This window comes from Antechinus flavipes, chromosome 6, assembly GCF_016432865.1.
Source record: "Antechinus flavipes isolate AdamAnt ecotype Samford, QLD, Australia chromosome 6, AdamAnt_v2, whole genome shotgun sequence".
Classification (NCBI taxonomy): domain Eukaryota; kingdom Metazoa; phylum Chordata; class Mammalia; order Dasyuromorphia; family Dasyuridae; genus Antechinus; species Antechinus flavipes.
This window is the reverse complement of record NC_067403.1, coordinates 251,822,827-251,842,511: the sequence shown is the minus strand read 5'-3', so window position 1 is coordinate 251,842,511 and position 19,685 is coordinate 251,822,827. Positions and strand designations below refer to the sequence as shown.

Genomic DNA, 19,685 nt, shown 5'->3' with positions numbered 1-19,685 from the left:
CAGTGTACACAATGGAAAGATGAAATTCACTTGGAAAGATGCTGATATAGAGCAATCTTGCAAGCAAAAAGAAAATTATATAGGAGAGAATAAGATGGATGGACAATATCATGGAGATAAAGAAGAACTTGGGCAATCCTTGAGAAATAATGGAGGAGAGAAAGAGTTGGTGTACTGTTCTCTGAGTTACAGAATGAGACACAACTGTATGACAATAACAATATCTACCACAACAGCAACAGTATCATGGATAAAGTAATTGGACAAACTTTTAGCAAGTTTCATAGGACAAGATCCTCTCAACTAGTTACATTTACAAGTGGATCCTGGGTTTTGGCTTTTTTGGTTATTGTTGTCATTTTGTTGGTGGTGTGTTTTTTTTTCTTTCTGTGTGTGGCTTGTTTTTATTTTTTAGTTTCTGAGAGACAATTGCAATTAAATGATTTGTATAGGGTCACATAACTAGAAAATGTCTGAGGCCATGTGTAATGTGAGGGAGAATATTTGGAATATATGGAACTGCCTTTGTTTGAGTAATGGATACAGTTAAAAGGGGGGAAAGTAGCAAGAAAAAGGAAAAAATAGAAAACTTCTTCCCCTAGGGTACGATCTCAGGCATACTTATTATTATCAAAAAAATAAAATTATGCTTGGAAGCACAAGAGGATGGTAATGTAGGCTATAGAAAGTCTGGGCAAAAGAATGATTGCTATTTGAGCTGAAAAAGCAGTGATATAAATGAGAGAGGCCATGCAATTATGCAACTTTTAAAGTAACAGATTCTTGTCAGAGACTTTAAAATGTTCCACTTTAATCAACAGGAAAGAAATGGGAGCAACAAATCAATATTCCAAAGAGTTTGACTTAGTTACAAAAGTAAGAAAAAATTGTCCTCTCCTTGGATCAAATTGTTTAAAAGAGGAATGGACTTTTAGGGGGAATTGAGTTTTTCCTCAAAATGTTTCAAGCAGAGATTTAGGAATTCCTTGATGGAGACATTGGAGACAGAACTCTTATTATTTCCATTTTACTTTAGTTTGACTCTCTAGAGTTTTCTAGGTATGATATCAAATCATCTGCTGAAAGTGATAGATGTATCTTGTCTTTCCCTTGGTCCTCAACATAATCTTCATTCAATGGTCTTAACTCATTGAAACAGGGATGGAAAATTGTATGGGCTGAAAGATGAAAGAAAGGCTCTTCCATTTGTCCCACAATTGGAGGTCTTGTGAATTATCTGACCTACACTATGACAATTTAGAATGAGAGAAACATGGAGATTATTCATGTGGTATGGCATGGTTTTCACCGCTCCTGGAAGTAAGGAGATCCCCTCACCTCAGCCACAGCACTTGCCAAATAATTTGCAAAGAACTGAGCTCCACAATTTCTAAGTCTAGAGAAGACAAAAGGAGTGTAGCCTTCTGGCATGCTTTTGAGTATATTGTTGGAACAGGAGAAAGTCGATATGTGTGAGAATGTTTAGAGTGTTGGGTTAGTGAGATTAGCTTCAGATACATTTTCTCTAATGATTATCTAGGGACCAGACTTTTTATCTTTCCTGCCTTTGAATTTTTAACTTTTCATATATTTTATTTGTCCTGGAAAAAACTGCCCCGTAATACCACTTCTGTAACCAACAATCATCCTTCCAAATTCCACAAGGGACTTTGACCTTTGAAACATCTTGACCTAGTCCAATGTAAAGGAGCTAAATTAGAATGGAGTTGGTGAAACTCTTTTCTGTTGTAGACTTTGGAGAGCTGGAACTCTGGAGACGTATACTTGAAACAAGATGTTAAACCAGTGGGATAGATGAGATAATAGTTCTCTAGTTCACACATATTCAGTATACTGTAATGATGTAATTATAATAGGGTATTTACACTGGGGACAAAGGCAGACTGGGAGGGAGACTGGTTGAAACTGGCAGACTGGCAGACTGCTGAAAGAGACTGGGTCAGACTGAGACTGGGTCAGACTATGGCAGACACAGACTGTGTAAGAGACAATAAAGTCTTTGGACTCTATTCTTGTACATTCTCGTGGTGCCTATCCTGCTGAGACCAGTGCCCTTCAGAGGACCTCCAGAAATCCAGCCCAGAGATTTTACATAGACTCACAATCAGAAAGAGGTGAAAGAGGAAGAACACCACGTTCAATAAGTTGCTCTGTCAGAGTAGAAATAAAAGCCTATTATGTGAGGTAATTTCATTGTTTTCTCCCAGAATTCAATCATAAGGTGAAAAAAGGGGACAACTGAAGGAATAAACGCAGTATTTAAGTCATGCTATTCCTACATCATCCATAGAACAGATAACTAACAGGTGAATGTTGTAAGTACACTGTGCTAAGGCCAAGAATAGAAGAGAAATGTTACCTTCCAAGAAAGATCAGGGTTTCTTTTAAGCTGTTGTGTCTCTTTTGCTCAGATTTGTGTATGTGATGGAGAGCATGGACCACAAAATATTTTTCATTGTAAACATTAGAACTCAGTTCTGTTTTGATTATGGTTTACATTGGTTAAGGAAACATCCATTGGTTAAGGAAAGTCCTCCTGACCATATAAAATATACCATTTTGGCAAGAATTTCTTTTGAACATCCAAGCAAAGACTGACTCTTAGAAAGTCTTTAAGAAAATATCTTCAGCATTTATATTGGGATTACAGCTTTTTATAAAATTTGTAAAACCTGGAATCTCCATTTGGGTATGAGAAAATAGTGTTGGACCATGGAAATGGCCAAAAAGTTTAATATTAGGAAATGAGGAAAAATGCCAAGAAGAAATGAATAATATCACAAATTTTTAAATCAGTCAATATAATAGAAAATTAGTGGAGCCTCCACAGTTGAAAATCACATTTGATGATGGGCACCATGATAACAGAAGAGAAATCAAAATCTTCATTCATTCTAAAGTTTTGGGGCACTAGAATTTTTCATTTCTTTTAATTTTTTAATGCACATTTCTTTATGAGTCATGTTGGAAGAGAAAATCAGAACAAAATGAAAAATCCGAGAGAGAAAAAAAAACCCACAGAAATAAGAAGCGAACCTAGCAAGTGTGATTTACATTTAATCTCCATAGTTCTTTTTTCTAGATGCAGATGACATTTTCTGTTCAAAGTCTTTTTGGATTGGTTTGGATCACTGAACCACTGAGAAGAATCAAGTCTTTCATAGTTGTTCTGTTTCATAGTCTTGCTGTTACTGTCTGCAAAGTATTCCTGGTTCTGCTATAATTTTTCCTTGAAAATCACATGTTGAATATTCTTGAGCATCTCCTCTTTCAGATCACTGAAGAAAATTTCCCTTCTTTTGTCATCTGAAAGAAATACTCCAACTCAACTCCAGTCAAAATGTAGAATTAATTGGATGGATGTCAGGTGACTAGCTATCTGATAGACAAATGGATACTGGACCTTATCAGTCAGGAGAAGATCTAGAGGGCATACCTGATTAAAATGAAAAAAAAAAGAAGACTGAAAGGTAATTTGAGTTCCTTTAGATTAGGAATTTGTCCTAGCACACATTTGTATATCAAATAATTCTCTGTGACTTTCACAGAACAAGATATGAATAATTGCTTGCTAATTGCAATTTAGAGTTTCAGCTCATAAAATTAGGTTATTATGGAATGGAACAACGAGAAAAAATTCTGAAGTTGTAGCTGATCAAGAATCTTTTCTCTTATATTTCTATCAGCAATTACTTATTTTTTCTTGAAATTGTCCAATGAGAGAGAATTCTTTTATTAAAAAAGACCATTTTTTAGATGACTCAATTGATTAGAACCTTTTATTTTAACTACTTAACTAAATCAGTGCCTGTAAAACACTAATATATTACTCTCATTTTTTTTTTATGATGTTGATTCCAGTAAAATATGCTTATTCTCACTGGCATGATCAATATTTAGTTCAATATTTGAATACAATTACATGTCTTCTCTAACTTATCTCATCCATAATTCAGTTCAAATAACAACAATTCATTTACCAAGATTTTCTGACATGAATTCCACTCTTATCATGATTTCAGGAAAAATGATATTTTCCTGATACCAAGAAATATAGTTAAGAGCTTGGTCTAAGAGAGAAAATACTCTACCCCACATTCAGCAAGAGATGGGAGATAGAGACCTCCTCATACTGAAATCTACTTCCTAGCTGGGCATTAAGCATTACTCCTACCCAGTTAATAAATTCTCTGTAAGATAAGTAAAGACTGATTTCTCCATATCTTTGGATCATTCTCCTAGGGCCATAAAGAAAAATTGTTTGGCTTTGGGAACTTTGTGCTTCTCTGACTTGAGAGAAGTAGAGCCAGGGATTCCCCACCAAAATGCTATACTATTCTATACCCTTGTGTCTCATCTATCCCATCTCTCTCTAGGGCTGACTCCAGGAAGGAAGATAGAACAAGACACCAAATGTTAGACTTCTTTCTCTGGGTACTTATGGGGACACTCTACACAGAAAGGCATTGTAGCCTTATTGTTGATTTAAATCCACTCAGAATCGCCTCAGTAGCTAGGTTATTCATATTACTATCTAGTTGATTTCTCCTGCCATCACCTTCAGGTCAAGACCACAAAAATCATACCCATTTCCCTTTTTCTCAGAGAAATCTGTGCCAATGGATCCAGGTCCCAGGTTTTTCTCTCAGTCCAGGGATTATTCTACTGCTGTTTCAGGGACTTGATTCCTTGATTCCAAGCTCATTTAGATCTCTTGCCTCATAGAACTTATATGATCTCAATTGTCTGGCATTCTAAGAAAACACTATCCTGCTCCAATTTCCTGAGCTTGACTTGATTTTGAAAATTTCTTTCTTAAAGCTGTCTGAATCTCTCTGTTCCTCACAATCCCTTATATACATATTTTCACAACTGTCATATACTATTTCTGGCACATGGTACCTGCTTAATAAATCTTTGTTAATTGATAATTTAATGGATTAAACTGCTCTAGCCTCAAGCCCACTGTGTTCGCACACTTCTCTTAAAAGGCTTTCGAACAAACTTCTAGCCTCAAAACACAGATTCTAACAGAACTTGAATCTGCTCTAGAGCACACAGTGTCTTCCTCTATTTGACTAAACAGAAAGGGAGGGAACCCACAAGTCTCTGACTTATCTCTTGGGACCAGTTTGGAATGGGACTTTCTCTAAGTCCTCATAACTTCACCATCCCTTCAGGTAGAAATGGTAGTATTTATCTTCTAAGACAAGTACATCTGAGCTCCCAGAGAAACTAGGGAGAGTGATCAGTCCATTGTTCTTGGAGGGAAATGTAAGATTCAAGTTCTAAGTGCTAAGATTTTGCTTGGGAGAAATAACATCTCCCACAAAATAACCTGTTATTTTATATGTCTGCTTTCCTCCCAGTCTTACTGCCCTACAGCCCAAGTTCTTCTGCTCAACATCCTAGCGCATCCCAATTCTCTTTCCCTCTCATATTTCCTACATCTTCTCTTCCCTTAAAGGAGGAAGGTGTAGAAAGCCACAGGAAAATGTCAAATTTAATTAGTACTTTATGGAAAAGAAAATGGAAACAGAAATGATATTAAGATGCATGGTTAGTATCTGAGATTGTTAAATTGGGGTTCAATCCTAAGGGTGCAAATGTAAGGATTGATCATGTATGATAGTTGTACAAGGATTGAATCAAATCATTCTAACTTCTACACCCCTCAAAAATAGTTCTCAAGATGCAACATCTCCCTCAAATTTTAGTCAAGTGCAAATGTTTTTCTGCTGATTCAATAAATTAGTCTTTAGGTCATGTGCAAAGTTGTTCTTCATCAATTTAGATGTCCTTGAATGTTAATAAATGAATAAGAGTGACATTGCTCAGGAAGTATGTCTGGATTGGTTGGGGAAACTCTGTCATACTACTTCTATTGTTTATAGTAAATAGAGTATTTGAAAATAGGAATTAAAAAGGGATGGGGTCAAATTGCCTTGGCCAAGCTCTTAAGAATAGAGTATTTGTGAAAATGATTGCAATGGCCTCATAATTTCTTTGTTAATTGTTCTCTCCTAAATGAACAGAGAAAAACTTTGTTAACTTCAGATAAAAGGAGAATTTGGACTTTTAAAATTAATTCTCTAGTATTTTACATGGATATTGATCTCTGATGACAGCATCTTCTTAGGGAGAGAAAACAGATTGGATGTGTTGGAGCAAGGAAGATTAAAAGGTGACAAGGGATCCAAAATAAAAGCTGTACTATCCCTACAGGGATTGTCAAGAGGACTTGAACAAGACAACTTTTAGGAGTTGTGAGTTAACCTATTCTATATACTCTAAACTTGAGCTCACTTTTCACTGGAGTCTGTATGTGCTAGAATCTGAGTGGTCAACACACATGGGAGACTGAGTCACTGCTTCTCTCATATAGTTCATTCCTGGAATTTGGGGTAATAGTAACACTATACCTGACATTAGGTTTTAGCATGAGGAAGTCTCTAAATCTTATCCCTGATTGGGAATAGAGTCCTCCTTTTCTGAAAGTAGTTTTGGGCCAGGACTCTCCTATCTGGAAAGATGAGGGAATTGAGCCACATGTTTTAGAGGAAACTGGGAATGTTGAAATTGAACAAGCAAAGAAAAAAAGAATTAGGGAGACATGATGATGGAGTCTTTTTCTGTACCTCATTTGTATAACATAATTACTGATCTGACCTTTTTTTAGATAGTTTTGATTTTTAGAATCAGATCATACTCACTTCTGCCCCAATTTTTCTTTTGAGTTACCCAATTACTTATGTCAATCTTAAACATATAATACATATGTTTCCATATTCACTCAGGATAGGTATATGAGTGTTGTGATCACAATCTATGAACAGAAAGCTCACAGTGAAGAGACGATTGATTTATTAATGAGTTGTCAGTCTTGTCTTTAATGCCAACCTAATGTTTGGTAGAGTATCAGGACCTGACAAATGTTTATTACAGATAATAATGTACCTTGATATTAGCTTAGTAAAAAGGTGACCATAATTTGAGCAGGACAATTATGGTATGGGAAAAGTGACTATTTTTTATTGCATTAATAACCAATTTTTGTTTTGAGACCCATTTTTCCCTTTAGTTTTTTTTTTTTTTTATTCATGGACCAACCTCTGTAAATTTCTTTCTACAGATAATTAAGCCCCAAATCCTCCCCACTTTGGAAGACCTGATTTCTGTTACGAGTGCAAATCTAATCCAATCTAGGTGAACTCCAGTCCTAAAGCACAGGCTCATGCCCTTGGATCCCTCCCATTGGAGTTTAGGGCATCTCAACTTATGAAGGAGAAAAACAACCAATAAAGTCTAGGTAGAAATGGATTCCTATGTCCAGGTGGCTGAAGGCAGGTGACATTCTCAGAAGGAGTGGGGACTGTAGGCTTTTATCCCATATCCTCATTTGTAAAATTCTACCCCTGTTAACAAATCAGGGAAGGTTTTCACCTGTCAAAGGTATCCCTTTTCCAAAGAGATCTAAACTTTCATTGAGGTCCATGCTTTTGTCTTTGGTTACTAAGAGAGACCATGGGCCATCAATTTAATGAATGCTTGCTAACTTAATTAATAAATTGATCATGAATAATTCAGAAATTCAGTTCTCTGACTTTTCATTCAACTCACATGTGACACATTTTTACCTTCTAGAATCCTTAATTGCCTGCAGTTGAAAATTGCTTTACCGCACCTATGATTTCCAGGACTGAGGTAACAGACAAGACTTGTAAGGGATATGAATGATCAACTTAAAAAGATTATTGAGTATTCCATTTTGTCTATTTTTATTCGTTCACTCATCACTGGTTTAGTGTGTACTTGAAATAGTCAAAACATTGTGGTCATTGATATCAAGGCTAGAAAATTATAAAATTCATCTCAGTGTGGGAATGAGGGCCTAGACCTTGTTACTATCATTCTTACTTTCTGCTCTAGTCACACTGTTCCCTGACTGATGCAACATCTGGTAATTTGGGGCTATTGCAGAGATTGAGCTTGGTGACAATGGAAGTATTCCTCTGAAATACCCCTAAAATTTAGCTTGAGAAAGATCAGAGAGATGGAGGCATCTCAAAATGGAAGCTTTGAAGGCTCCAGGGACTGAAGGCAGGAACAGAGGTTCCCAAACTTTTTTTTTTGGTTGAGTTTTTGAAGTTTTTAAGATGAAAGATGTAGATGCAGGATTTCTGGGCTAGATGGTCCCCAGAGACCCTCACTCTCAGACTCTGATCAACATATTTGTCTGATTTGTACCCAAGAGATGAAGACAGACCATTTTTCCTTATCCATCCACAGGGAACAAGGAGAATAATATCCAGGAGGCAAAAAAATCAAATAAATATGCTCTACTCATTCAAGTTTTGCCTTTGCCCTAAATAGAGGCCCACTTTATGTCTCACATTCTGCTTTCCCAAATGAGAGAGACTGTCCAAAGCTTGAACATCTATTAGGAAAGAAAAATCATAGACGCAAGAACTATGATCTCCAGCCACCTTATACTCCCTTACTCCTTGGCTCTTTAGAGATTTGGGATATGGGCTTGGGGAAAGTGGGACTCTCATCCTCTATATTATTTGTATTTCTGATTTTGCAGATTTTCCTTTTTGAGTACCAGATGATGAAGACTCCTTGCCACATCAAAAGAATTTACAATCCCACATATAGAAAAGAAGGAGACCTAATCATTGCCGGTTTCTTCTCGCTTTTTGTGAAGATACAGATTTATATGGGAAAAAATTCCTTCAACGAGTCTCCCTTCTGGACTTTTGCAGAACCAAAGTGAGTAGTTACTTTTTCCCCTAATTGATACAATAATCATCCATATTTCTTACTGACTGGTTTGTTGGTACTTTATTCTCTTTTCTTTCTTTATTTCTTTATTCTCAGAGCAAGCAAAGATGTGGGTTTTAAAGTAACTAGAAATCTAACATACTAGAAACTGACAAATTAAAAGTGTTATTAATGTGCAGTATAGCTTGCACAGAGAGATTATTCATACACATCCTATATGGCATTATAGGTCAGAACATTCATGTCCACAGATGACTAAAACTATGACATTTCCTAATCTGCAAATCACTCTCTGATACCTCTCTTGCTCAATTGTAAACTTCAAAAGCTTATAAGCTTTTTATATCTTGGTCACCATGTAAATATCGACATGTGGTACCCCTCATCATTTTTGTGACCTTTTAAATAAAGCCCCAAAGACCTCCCTACCACTCTCAATATTCCCCATCCATCTCTCATTTTCATATTTTTGACAATGCCCCATTGTAGGAATGCAATCTCTCCTCAATTTCATATCCCAGAATTCTATTTCCATTTAAAATTCAACTCAGTTGCTATGAAGACGTTTCTGCTCCCCTTGAGCTGTTGCTGACTTCCTCCAAGTCATATTTGATCAACTTTGTCTCTAATATACTGCTTTATGTATGGAAACATTTTCTGTTCTGACCAAAATATATCCTATTTGAGATTTTTCCCCTCATTTATCTTTCTATCCCCATGACTTGCAAATGCCTGACCTCTAGTAATAAGGGACTCATAAATGCTTGTAAGCTCATTAATATCACTTCTTACACATTTCATTTTCTGCTCCTTAGGAACTCCAATTTCTATTTTTCCATTTACTACATTGGAGACAATTTCTGTAACTTCTCTTCGTCATTCTCATTGCCTTCTCTGCTGACAGTGCTGATCAGTCTCTCCTCCTTGGTATTCTTTTCTTTCTAGTTTTTAGGGACTGTTTTTCTCTTTTTATGTTCCTCCTTTTCTTCTTTTACCTTCTCTGTCTCCTTTCTGAATCCTCCTGAGATCATACTGTGTGACTACAGGAGTCCCTCAGGGATCTGTTTCTAACCTATTCTACCACTTCCCTTAGTTATCTTATCAGCTTCCCTGAATTACTTAGCATCTTTATGTTAATATTTCTCACATTTGCCTATCCTGACCCAAACTTTTAGCTCACTTCACACCTCATATCATCAATGGTCTTTCAGATATCTTGGAGTAAGTGCCCAGTAGACATCTTCAGTTCAGAAATCATTATCGTTTGACCTACTTACTTCCTACTTACCCTACTTCTGTAGAGGGCAACACCATCCTCTGATGGCTCTTAGCTCACAACATCAGAGTGATCCTAAATTCTTCCCTATCCCTCACCCCACATATACAAATCTATGTTTTTCAACTTGGCAATGTCTCTTAAATATATCACACCCTGGTTATCTGTCTCTTTTTCTGACTCCATCTGTCTCTGTCACTGTCTCTCTGTATCTCTGTTTCTCTCTCTGTCTCTCTATCTGTCTTTCTATTTTTCCATCTCTGATTACAAGCATTTTTTCCCTTTAAAATGTTCTATTTTTGAAGACAGCATTTTCCTTGCTGTTTTTTTTTGTATTCTTATTGTTTAGCACAGTACCTAGACCAAAGTAGGTGGTTACTAAGTGTTGATTAATTGATAACCTGATTCTCAGCTATTCAACTTCTAAGCAGCATCTTCCTGCTTTACCTCAGGTAGCTATTTCAAATCAGTACTGTACCTTGAATCTTTCAGTTTTACTCATTACCTAGCAATGACAATCTTTTGAAATACATTCCATTTTCTTCCCAAGGACAATCTTAAAAATCCTGACAATGCATTTAAAAGCTATTTTACCAATATGAGCATCTATTACTAGCTAATATGTTTTGTGTGGTCAAGGGAATCATTAAAAAGATCTCATCATTGCAAGTTCACTATTAGAAACACATTTTTCTATGTTTGCATGAGATAGAAAATCAGTCTTCATGGTATGTTCAGTTTTATTTCAAAACTAGACATGTTCTAATGCCTTAAATACAACATTGTGTGTGTGTGTGTGTGTGTGTGTGTGTGTGTGTGTGTGTTTATATGTGTGTTCCTGAAAAGAATTTACATAGTCCAAGTCTCTCATTTTACAACTGGGGGACACTGGAACTCATGATGGTGAAATGGTATTCCCAGCACCACAGTGTTTGCAAATTTTAGGGACAAGATTTAAGATAGGAGTTCCTGAAATGTCTGGCATTCTTTCTATGGTGAAAACTTGCTGTTTCATATAGAGTTTTGCCTTTTTTTTTACATTTTCCCTCTCATTTTAGATTAATGTTCAGACAATATCACCATTTTCTTGCTCTCCAATATGCTGTTGATGAGATCAATAAGAACCCTTATTTGCTGCCCAATATAACCTTGGGATACCAGTTACTCAATAACTTCCATCTGGAGAAACTAGCTGTGGAGAGTGCCTTAATATGGCTTTCAGGGAGAAATCCAGTTATCCCCAACTATAGCTGTGATAGGCAGTCCAATACTGTGGCTGTCATTGGAGGGATGTCTACTATGCTGTCCGTGGCCATGGCCACCATTCTCGAACTGTATAAAGTTCCACAGGTAAGGGAGACCAAATACTATCACTCACTTTTATCCAATGTGTTCTTTGTATTTAAAGCAACAAATTTGTTATAATCTGTTCTGATGTAATATGTCAATAAACAATAATTAAAGAGTCCTCCATCATGTTCTGACAACAGGTGATACCAAAAAGGGGGAAATAGTCCTTTCCATCAGGGAACTCATTCATTTACGCCTCATAGATTTGAACCAAGTAGCAATCTAAAGTTCACTCTGCTTCTAATTCATCTCTTCCACTATGTTTAGAGAGAGTCTTCAATTTAGGATGAAAATTTGCCTCTTTTCTGAATATAGCCTGATTTGCTAAATACAGGATGAATCCCTTCAGAACATCAACAGTTTATATAATTTCAAGTTACTTTGAAAAATATTTGTTTATCAATTGCTGAATATATTTTTCTAACTGATACTTACAGAACATTATGATGAGCCTAATGTGATCCAAATTGAGAGATCACAGTACATTGTAAGAGATACAGAATTTTGTTTACGGCAAATTCAAGATGCCATTTTCTTATTTGTATACCAACCAATCCTAACTTGAGCAAAAATGATGATTACATTTATTAGGATTTCAGAAATTATACATTGCACAGAATATCTTACAGAATACTCTTTGATGCTTCTTTGCTTGTTTTCCCAAAGAATTTATAAAGTATTGGAATTAACTGACTTTCAAATATTTGGTAAGATTTATTTGTGAATGTATCTTGTTTGGCACTTTTTTCCTTAGAAAATTAGTGGTTTATAGGGTTTATTCAAAAGTTTTTTCTATGATATGTAATCAGACCAAAAAGGGGAAAAACATTGGAATGAAAAGAACACACAAACAAAAAAGGTGGAAACAATATGCCTCCATCTACATTCAGTCTTAGTAGTTCTCTAATGAGATTCAGATGCCATTTTTTCATCCCAAGTCTTTTATAATCACCATTCTGTTTTGTAAAGCCTTCTGTTATGCATTTCTGTTTTATGAGTTATTTTCATTAATATTCTTATTTTTATTACTGTGTATTTCCCTCCATCATATTTTCCATTTTTTGTACTTTTCCCTATTTTTTGACCATGCCCCTCATCAAAAATCTGTTTTTGACCACCATCTCTTTTGATATATTCTCCCTCTTATCTTATTATTTTGATCTACTTCTTAGTATTCTTATTGATTGAATTGATTTATTGAATCAATCACAGAGAGATTAATCTTAAAATATTGCCTATCTCTGCTTCCCATTTTCTCTCCACTGTAGCAGGTCTTTTGTAACTCTTCCTATAAGATCATTTATTCTGTTTGACATTTCCCTTCCCCCTACTTGCAGTGTGATCCTCTTTTCCACCAATTAAAATAATATTTTTGGATATTAGGCAATCATCATCAACTAAGTATCTGCTCCTTCTCTCTATGTATACTTCTTTTAGCTTCTTTAATTGAGATAAAATTCTTAAGAGTACAAGCACCATGTTCATACTTGGGATGCTATTCAGTTTAACCTATTTGTGGTTTCTCTTTTCTGTTTTCCTTTTTTTGCTTCTTTCTATACTTTATTGGAAAATCAGTTTAGCTCTGGTCTCTTTTTTTTATCAAGAATACTTGAAGGTTGTTTTAATTTCATTGAAGTTCTAATTTCTACCTGAAGTATTATACTCACTTTTACTGGGTGAATACATCTAGTTTCTAATCATAAGTCCTTTGCCCTCCACAATATCCTATTCCAATAGATCTTCTGCTCTATTGAGACCAAAGCTTCTTAAATCAATGTCATCCCACCTGCAACTCTGTAATATTAAAATTGTTTCTTTTTGTTTGCAATGAGAAAAAGTATTATTTTACTCCTATATTAATTATTACTTAATTTGGGGGAGGAAGATACAGGATCCTGGTGTTTTTTTGTTTCTTTCTAGCTCTTCATTCAAAGTCCAATCTTCCAAGAACATTTTTGATTTTTCCCATAACATTCACCCCACTGAATTCAACTCATGTAGGTAGAATTCTAACTCCATCACTGTGCATTGATCATTGACTGGGGGGACTTTTTTCTATAACTTGCCCAAAGCAGGAATACCATGACTTCTGTTTCTCTTTGTCCATGAGTGACATGATCAACTTGATGTCTCCAGTTCCTTATTAGAATAAGCCCACCTCTCACTATAACATTCATTTTCTCATTATTTCTTAATTAATGAGTTGATTTTCACCTGATGAGAACACTCATTCTTTCAAGAACATATAAGTGTTTAGTGACTTACATGACTTATCTTTGGTTTACAAGAGAAAGATACATTAGTTTTATTAAATATCTCAAAGATAATTAAAATATTTATTGTTAACCATTTATTAATTATCTGCTGGACACAATTAATAAAATTGATTTTTGATTACCAAGAAATTATGTCTCCTGGAATTTTCACACATTAAAATAGTCTTATTCTTGCCCTAGGAGTTTTAGAATCTTGTTACAATATGCTTTGGGTTTTTCCCTTTGGAATACTTTTTAGATGGTTATTTTTGGATTCTTTTCAGTTGTATTTTGCACTCTGTTTTTATGATTCAGAGCAGTTTTCTTGATAATTTCTTGAAATATTATGCCCAGGCTCATTTTTTTATTATGGCTTTCAGATAATCCAATAATTTTAAAATTATCACTCTTGGGATGTACTTTAGAGGCCAGTTATTTGTACAATGGGATAATTTTAATGTTTTTCTAATTTCAAATTTTTACATTTTTTCATGTCTCATGAAGTCTTTGAATTTAATCAATTCTAATTACTAAGAAATTATTTTCTTCAGTTAGTTTTTGTACTCATTTTCAATTTTTGATCATTCTACTTTTTAAGAGCTGTTTTCTTTTATGAATTTTTATAAATTTTATGCCATTTTTTCCATTCACTTTGCTAAACTTTTTCCTCTTTATTCATGATTTGCATCTTTCACTCTCATTTCTTCCCCACCCCATCCCCTTCTTCAGTCTCTCTTATTTGATTTATCAAATCATTTTTGAGTTCTACAATGAAGTCTTTTTCATCCAAAACCAATTCATATTTTCTTTGAGGTTTTAAAACTATTTTGCCATTATTGTCCTCTTCTGAGATTCTGTTCTAGTTTTACCTGTAACCATAGAAACTTTCTATAGTTGGCTTCACTTTTTTTCATTTACTTTCATATGCGTGTATTCATTTTGCAATCTATTTTATATTTTTATATTTATGTTAATATTGAATTCTGCTTTTGAGGTAGAGAAGAATTGTCTCAAGCTTCTTGAACTGGAACCTAGGACCTCATTGTTAATGTATCTAAGAGTTTGAGGTCTTCTTGCTGGCTTGTCTGGAAACCACTACAGCTTTTGTATGCTCCTCTTTTACCATGGTAACAAACAGGTTTCTTGTTTATTTTTCTTTTAAGTTTTGTAATAACTGTCTATTTTTCAAAATACATGCAAAGATAAATTTCATCATTCACCCTTGCAAAACCATATGTTCCCAGTTTTTCTCCATTCCTTTTCACATCACCTCTCCTATAGAGAGCTAGTATTCCAATATCAGTTAAACATGTTCTTGATAACTTTCTAAGTTGTCTTGTACTGGACAATTATTTGGTCCCATGGCTTTGTTGGTTTTGCCACTTCTGAATTAATCATGATTCATTATTCTATAGTTGTTTTTCAGAATTTGGGAGACTTCAGGCAAATTCTTGCCTTACTTTGTCATCCTCATTCTTTTTCCAGTTTTGAAAAGGAAAGTATTAGCCATTACTAATATATATTTTTCATTTTGAATCCAACATAATTTTGCGTCTAATTTTATCATTTTTATTTCTGTTATTTGATTTCAAAGGGTCATTAAAGCTTAATTATGATTAAGTAGAGTACCAGAGGCAACACTGGACCCACTAGAATAATGCTCAAATGATGTTTGACTTATTGCCATAGATGGGTTCTTTCACTGGAGGTGGATAGAATTTTCCTTCATAAGCCCTTCATAGGTGATTTCAAAGTTTATACTACTCAGAAAAGTTAAGTCATTGAGAAATAGTTTTTGAATCACATTTCTGAGTTTGTGTTTGATATTATGCTGGTTTTGCTCATTTCACTATAAGTAATTTCATCTGAGACTTCCCATGTCTTTAGAAAATCAATTTGTGTTTCGTGTGATAGCACAATAGTACTACATCATAATTATATATCACAACTCTTTTAAGATTTTCCTGTTGATGGCCATTGACAATTCTTTCCCATCCCTAAGAGAGTTAACAAAAATATTTTATAAAATGTAATATTATTTTCTTTTACTCTGATAACCTTGGGATATAGACCTAATAGTGGTATTGCTCTACCAAGTTGTTCAGTTCATTTTATATCTTTTTTAGTGCAATTTTTAATTGTTCCTCAAAATAGTTGAATCAGTTCATAGTACCCCAATAATCTATTCCAATTTTCTGCATTCCCTCCAACATTTGTACTTTGCCTCTTCTCTCCTCCCCATCAATTTGTTAGGTAGAGAATACTAGTTCATAGTAATTTAATTTGAATTTCTTTAATCAATGAGAAGATACTTACCATATGACAAGGAGAACCATGCTTTAATTATTGAAATTATTGAAAAAATGGATTTACTTTCTAACTGGGAATAGAAGAGAGAGCCATTTCATAATTACTCTTCTGAAGGAAAAATTATATATTTTTAAATCACATGTACAAGTCTAATAATAAACTGATATTATGTTACATCATTTTCCCATTTTATGGAAGGAAAGATGTTGGAATTAGAAGATACTCTCTGAAACACTTGGCCTTAGGAGTTTTATCTCACAAGGCCATCAGTTTTTGAATCTGGATTAGAATATTCTTGCTGATTGGATTACTGGGGACTTGATTAAAATCAGATATCTGTACTAGTTACTTTCTGTCCTTCTCCAGAAATCTATGGAGGAGGGAACCATTGCTTATCTCAAAGAGTTCTTACTGATATGTTTGGGGAAATATTTTAATCACAATTTTGGAAGTAGATTTCATATGATGAATTCTCCATCTCCAGTTTCTCATTGGGTTTTACATAGAGAACTTTTCCCCCTAGAGCATGATGTCAGGCATGCTTATTATTATCAAGGAAATAAAATTATGTTTGGATTCACAAGAGGAGGGAAATGTATGCATAGAAGGTCTGGGTAAAGGAAAGATTGATATTAGAGCTGAAAAGGATTGATATGAGTGAGAAAGACCATGCAACTATGCTACTTCTTTAAATAACAGGTTCTTGACAGAGACATTCAAATGTTCCATTTGAATCAACAGAAAAGAAATAGGAGCAACAAATCAATATTTCAAAGACTTTGGTTTAGTTACAAAATTAAGAAAACATTTGTTTTAAGCAGTGACTTAGGCATTTCTTGATGGAGACATTGGAATAGGACTCTTGGTACAGTTTTAATATTTCCTTCCAATTGTTTCACTCCTTAATAGTGTAATTTTGTAAACTAAAAATATAAATTAAAATTTGCAAACATTTGTTCATTTTCTACTTTCTGAAAGTTGGAGTTGCTTGATATACGGATATGAAGGCCAAATTCTTACTCTGAATGAGTTTAAATCATTGTTTCTGCCTTCTTTATGTTTTATTTAGATTACCTATGGCCTATTTGATCCTCTCCTGAATGATAAGGTTCAGTATCCATATGTCTATCAGCTGGGAAGCAAGGAATCTACTCTTCACCTGGCATTCATCCAATTGATGCTGCATTTTGACTGGACTTGGGTGGGACTGCTCCTTTCGGCTAACACAAGAGGGGAAACGTTCTTCAATGATCTGAAAGAAGAGATGGCCAGGAATGGGCTGTGTGTAGCTATGAAGGAAAGTGTGCCTCAATATTTTAAAAGGACAGAAGATTTTATCCTCCTTTCTAAGGTCATTGCATCATCATCAAATGTGATTTTCATCTATGGAGATTCTGATTCCCTTCAAGAACTTTCTATTGTATTGAAAACTTACATACCTTATGGAAAGTTGTTGGTTACCACGTCTTCTTGGGATTTTTCTACTGATACTAAGTTTGAACTGTTTCCCATTTTTCATGGTACAATACTATTTTCTCATATTAAGAAGGAGATTCCAGGTTTCACAGAGTTTGTAAGAAACATGAATCCAGTCATGAATCCTGAGGATATTTTCCTAAAAGCTTTCTGGGAATCTGTCTTTAATTGTAGATTTTCAGATAAAGAAGGTGCACAAATGTTCTATCCTTCGTGCTCAGGAGATTTTTCCTTTAGAGATATTTCTGTTATGAAATTTGACACGGTCCTTATGGAACTTATTACTAATGTTTACAATGCAGTGTATTTAGTTGCCCATGCTCTCCACCAAATGCTCCCTTTTGAGGCAAAAGAGGCTTCAGACCTGGCAAGGAATTCAAATCTTTCTTGGAAGGTAACATTTTTATTCCAAAGTGGGCTCAGCCCAGGCTATTCACATTATATTATTGGTGATCTGTTCTAGAGATGATAAAGCAATTACCTGAAAATTCAATAAAAGACTTATTCCTTAGTATTTTTCTGTTTTTCTCCTTTTGGGATTACATTGAAATCTTGACAAAAATAATGAAAGTACTTATGACAATAGGCATTTTTTCCACTTTGATAGAGCAACCTTTTTGAAGATGTTTGGGGTGCTTCTTTTTACACATTTCTCTGTGTCTGAGTCTATGTGTCAGGAGACTTTCATTAAATCTGTTCCCAATTAGGACCTTTAAAATGTCCTGGATCATTGATTGACATTGAAAATATCAATATCCTTGTGCAATTACTAATTAATCATTTTCTTTCAACATTGATTTCAATCCTATCAACATTGATAGTTGAGAAGCATAATTGATATTTTGACTTGGATATACTTGCATACTGAATGATGCATTCATTTTTTAATTTTTTTTAATTTTTATTTAATAATTACTTTATATTGACACTCGTTTCTGTTCCAATTTTTTTTTCCCTCCCTCCCTCCACCCCCTCCCCTAGATGGCAAGCAGTCCTTTATATGTTGGATATGTTGCAGTATATCCTAGATACAATATATGTTTGCAGAACCGAACAGTTCTCTTGTTGCATAGGGAGAATTGGATTCAGAAGGTATAAATAACCCGGGAAGAAAAACAAAAATGCAGATAGTTCACATTCGTTTCCCAGTGTTCTTTCTTTGGGTGTAGCTGCTTTTGTCCGTCATTTATCAATTGAAACTCAGGTCTCTTTGTCAAAGAAATCCCCTTCCATCAAAATATGTCCTCATACAATATCGTTGTCGAAGTGTATAATGATCTCCTGGTTCTGCTCATTTCACTTAGCATCAGTTCATGTAAGTCTCGCCAGTCCTCTCTGTATTCATCCTGCTGGTCATTTCTTACAGAACAATAATATTCCATAACATTCATATACCATAATTTACCCAGCCATTCTCCAATTGATGGGCATCCATTCATTTTCCAGTTTCTAGCCACTACAAACAGGGCTGCTACAAACATTTTGGCACATACAGGTCCCTTTCCCTTCTTTAGTATTTCTTTGGGATATAAGCCCAATAGAAACACTGCTGGATCAAAGGGTATGCACAATTTGATAATTTTTTGGGCATAATTCCAGATTGCTCTCCAGAATGGTTGGATTCTTTCACAACTCCACCAACAATGCATTAGTGTCCCAGTTTTCCCGCATCCCCTCCAACATTCATCATTATTTTTTCCTGTCATCTTAGCCAATCTGACAGGTGTGTAGTGGTATCTCAGAGTTGTCTTAATTTGCATTTCTCTGATCAATAATGATTTGGAACACTCTTTCATATGAGTGGTAATAGTTTCAATTTCATCCTCTGAAAATTGTCTGTTCATATCCTTTGACCATTTATCAATTGGAGAATGGCTTGATTTCTTATAAATTTGAGTCAGTTCTCCATATATTTTGGAAATGAGGCCTTTATCAGAACCTTTAACTGTGAAAATGTTTTCCCAGTTTGTTGCTTCCCTTCTAATCTTGTTTGCATTAGTTTTATTTGTACAAAGGCTTTTTAATTTGATGTAATCAAAATTTTCTATTTTGTGATCAGTAATGGTCTCTAGTTCATCTTTGGTCACAAATTTCTTTCTCCTCCACAAGTCTGAGAGATAAACTATTCTATGTTCCTCTAATTTATTTATAATTTCGTTCTTTATGCCTAGGTCATAGACCCATTTTGATCTTATCTTGGTATATGGTGTTAA

General features: G+C 34.7%; 1 protein-coding gene across 1 annotated transcript in view; it reads left to right on the top strand.

Moving 5' to 3' along the window:
• Positions 1 to 7,707: 7,707 nt before the first annotated feature.
• The window catches only part of LOC127541692 (vomeronasal type-2 receptor 26-like), a 29,292-nt gene continuing 17,314 nt past the window's right edge, over positions 7,708 to 19,685 (top strand). Inside the window, exons 1-4 of the mRNA XM_051966907.1 lie at positions 7,708 to 7,725; positions 8,609 to 8,793; positions 11,140 to 11,431; positions 17,066 to 17,297. Coding sequence (XP_051822867.1) covers positions 7,708 to 7,725; positions 8,609 to 8,793; positions 11,140 to 11,431; positions 17,066 to 17,297 — 727 coding nt within the window. The remainder of the gene's footprint in view (positions 7,726 to 8,608; positions 8,794 to 11,139; positions 11,432 to 17,065; positions 17,298 to 19,685) is intronic.